The 3,391-nt window shown below is 46.8% G+C and overlaps 1 protein-coding gene across 1 annotated transcript; it reads left to right on the top strand.

The window, feature by feature from the left end:
* Window positions 1–1,734: 1,734 nt before the first annotated feature.
* LOC122376591 lies at window positions 1,735–3,029 on the top strand. Its single transcript, XM_043356483.1, has one exon. The coding sequence runs from the start codon at window positions 1,875–1,877 to the stop codon at window positions 3,027–3,029; it is 1,155 nt and encodes a 384-aa protein (XP_043212418.1). The 5' UTR covers window positions 1,735–1,874.
* The last annotated feature ends 362 nt before the right edge of the window (window positions 3,030–3,391 follow it).

Genomic DNA, 3,391 nt, shown 5'->3' with positions numbered 1-3,391 from the left:
GGACCGGAGTAGCCGTGACCCGGCGTGCAGTGGACTCCACTCCATCACTCTTTCTTCTGCTGGTCACTGGCAAATCTAGCTAACTAGAACAGTGCAATGAACGAAAAGCTGCTTCACCACTATGTGGCAAAACTCATGGCATTTACATGAATGGAAAAGCTGTTTCATCACGTGAGATGGCTTGCTTACACGACAGACTAACAGGTGAGATACGCGAGATGCAGGCGCTTTTCGTAACGCTCCCGTGCTGGAGAGGTGATCGGTCACGACGGTCGTGCCCTCCCCTCCCTCCCCCCATCCCCACTCGGCTCGGCACGACTCGCGACCGATGCGTCTCGGTACAACTTGGGTGCCCGCTCATTTCACCAGCGCCGAAATCGATGCTATCGCTGCACGACCTAGCTGCAGACGGTCTGACTCGCTCCTGCTTCATCTGACCCGATCTGACCCGGTCTGACCCGACCTCCCCCATCGCCCTGTGATTCACAACCCTGGGCTCTCGTGCAGAATCCGACCGTGACGCACCCGTCTGCCGCGCCTCTGGCCACACCGCACCTCTCGGGTGTGGAGAACAAGCCCCTGACACTGGATCGGTCACGCCGTGTGCGTGCGACACGCCTCGTCTGTTCTCCCAGAGATGTGCACGGTATTAACTCAGCACGGATTGACCACTCACCGGTGATGGTGACGGCCCGTGCCAGACGCGACATCCTGATCAGATCGCCGCTGAAACACAGGAGCAGAACACGTTAGGGTATAACATCTACTAGCTAACTGGCTGGCCAGAGACGTTGCTGATAAATATGAGCTAATAATGACACCTAAAACCAGCCATCCAAATTATTCCCCGGTGAAACTTTGCACTACCGAAATGAGTACTCATTTCAGGAATTAATTTTTGTTCCTGCTGACTAGGACTTCGACCCAGACAAGCTATTCGACCAAGGCCATGCACACAAATACCTCCACTAGAGACACACAATGGACAAGTAGCGACAGATGATGGCGAAAAAGCCACCATCCTTAATAGATACTTTGTCGCACAGACACAACTACACAACACACCTACGCTTCCACCTCCAAACACGAGAACCAGGCCTGTACCCGAACTAAACGAAATAACCGTAACCGAACAAGAGGTACTGTCAGCATTAAATTCTCTCGACCCACACAAATCTACTGGCCCTGATCAACTCCCCACGAAAATATTAAAAATGATAGCAATTCTCATAGCAGAACCATTAGCAAAATTATTTAATGTGTCTCTCAGAACTTCAAAATTTCCTAATCTTTGGAAGGAAGCCAATGTCACACCAATTTTCAAACGTAAAGGATCGGCAGCTGACCCACAGAATTACAGACCCATTAGCCTTCTATGTTGCTGCTCTAAAATTTTAGAAAAAATCATATTCAAACATATTTACGACCACCTCATCGAAAATTCGCTTCTTTCTGACAATCAAAGCGGGTACAGGCCTCACCACAGCACGCAACTACAACTAGCCTACATGACTGACAGCCTCTACAAATCACTGGACAAAGGACAAGACTTTACTGCTGTTTACTTAGACGTGACAAAATATTTCGACAAGATTTGGCATAAAGGCCTTCTGTTCAAGTGCGAAAACGACTTCTCTATCACTGGCTCTCTTCTCGACTGGCTGAAATCATACCTAACTGACCGAAGACAGAAAGTAAGAATAGGGAACTCATACTCAATGACAATGACTTTAAACTCCGGATGCCCGCAAGGCTCAATTTTAGGTCCACTTCTTGCCCTCCTGTACCTTGACGGACTCCCTGGACAACTGAAAAACACCGCCCTATTTTACGCTGACGACATTTCATTATACGCATCATACACACCCGACAACATGACACAAGCACAACTTTCACTTCAAGAAGACCTTAACACAATTGAGCAGTACGCACAGCAATGGGCCATTACTTTTAGTTCATCAAAAACCATAACTCAGACATTCAGCACAAGAAATAACTATACTTCACCTCAACTTCAATTCAATGGGCAACTAATATCAAAAACGGACACTCATAAGCATCTGGGATTAACTCTATCAGAAGACCTGCGTTTCAAGACCCACGTTACCACAATCATTCAAAAAATAAACATCGCCCTCAGCCCCCTCTACCCAATTGCGAAATTCCTTCCACGACAGACACTAAACACCATATACAAGACCTACGTGCGACCATACTTCGACTATTGTGACTGCATTTACGACGGACACATCACTGCACATGACGAATTAAGACTGGAAAGACTACAAAACAGATCCGCTAGACTCGTGACGAACACACTACATCGGACATCCACAGACAAACTTAGAGACGAACTCGGTTGGGACAGTTTGAAGACGAGACGAAAAATCCACAGGCTTTTTCTATACAAAAAGATCATAGACAATACACCTCGCATACCAAACTACATTACAAACATGATCCCAGAGGAGAGAGGGCGCACGGCAGGACGAAATCTCAGAAATCAAAACCACCACACAGTCCCGCGAACTTCAAAATCCTGCTACCAGAGATCCTTAATTCCCAAAACATCCCTGCACTGGAACCAATTGCCTACGCACATACGAAACTGCCAAGAGATGAAAAAATTCAAACAAAGCATTAAACTACTACTCGGCACACCACAGCCCCCACACTACAACGCACTAGGAACTAAGGTTGGGAACACTTTGCACACACAAATCAGACTGGGGATGTCCAAGTTAAACGCACACCAGTACTCTATACAAAAAGTAACAAGCCCCGAGTGCGCCTGTGGCTACACACAAGAAAACACAAAACACTTCATCCTCCACTGCCCACACTACGCACTAACGAGGTCCACACTATTTGCACAAGTATCCACACACCTCAACATTGATTTCAACAACCAATCAGACACCATGAAATTAGACACACTTCTACACGGACACAACACGACAAAGCAAAACGCACCTCAGGTTCTCCTTGCCTTTCAATCCTTCCTCAAAAACACATCCAGACTGATATAGCCCCGTCTCGGTGGACTGGCGCCGGCCCGCTATCACCGTTTATCAATGCAAACTGTCGCGGCAGCCGACCTGACTCTCCGCGGCCCTGGATTGTACCATATTTATTTATTCTGTTTACGTTACCAGGTGGTGGTGCCTCGATTTAAGCATCAGCTTTTGCACCACCACCTGGACTACTTACTTATTTCCATTTTATGTCTAATAAATGTGTTTTGTTGTTGTTGTTTGTTGTTGACTTTGGCGAGGTATATCGAAATTGTCAAGCGGCGTTCAGGCGTTATCATTTTTAAAAACGTTTCCGCCGCCTTTGAATAGACTAACGATGCTAAAACATTTCGGTGGTTTGGGATTGAATAATTCAA

The sequence above is a fragment of the Amphibalanus amphitrite genome, unplaced genomic scaffold (assembly GCF_019059575.1).
Source record: "Amphibalanus amphitrite isolate SeventyFive unplaced genomic scaffold, NRLGWU_Aamphi_draft 002206F_arrow, whole genome shotgun sequence".
Classification (NCBI taxonomy): Eukaryota; Metazoa; Arthropoda; class Thecostraca; order Balanomorpha; family Balanidae; genus Amphibalanus; species Amphibalanus amphitrite.
Note: the sequence above shows the minus strand (reverse complement) of the source record. Positions and strands in the feature narration are given on the sequence as shown.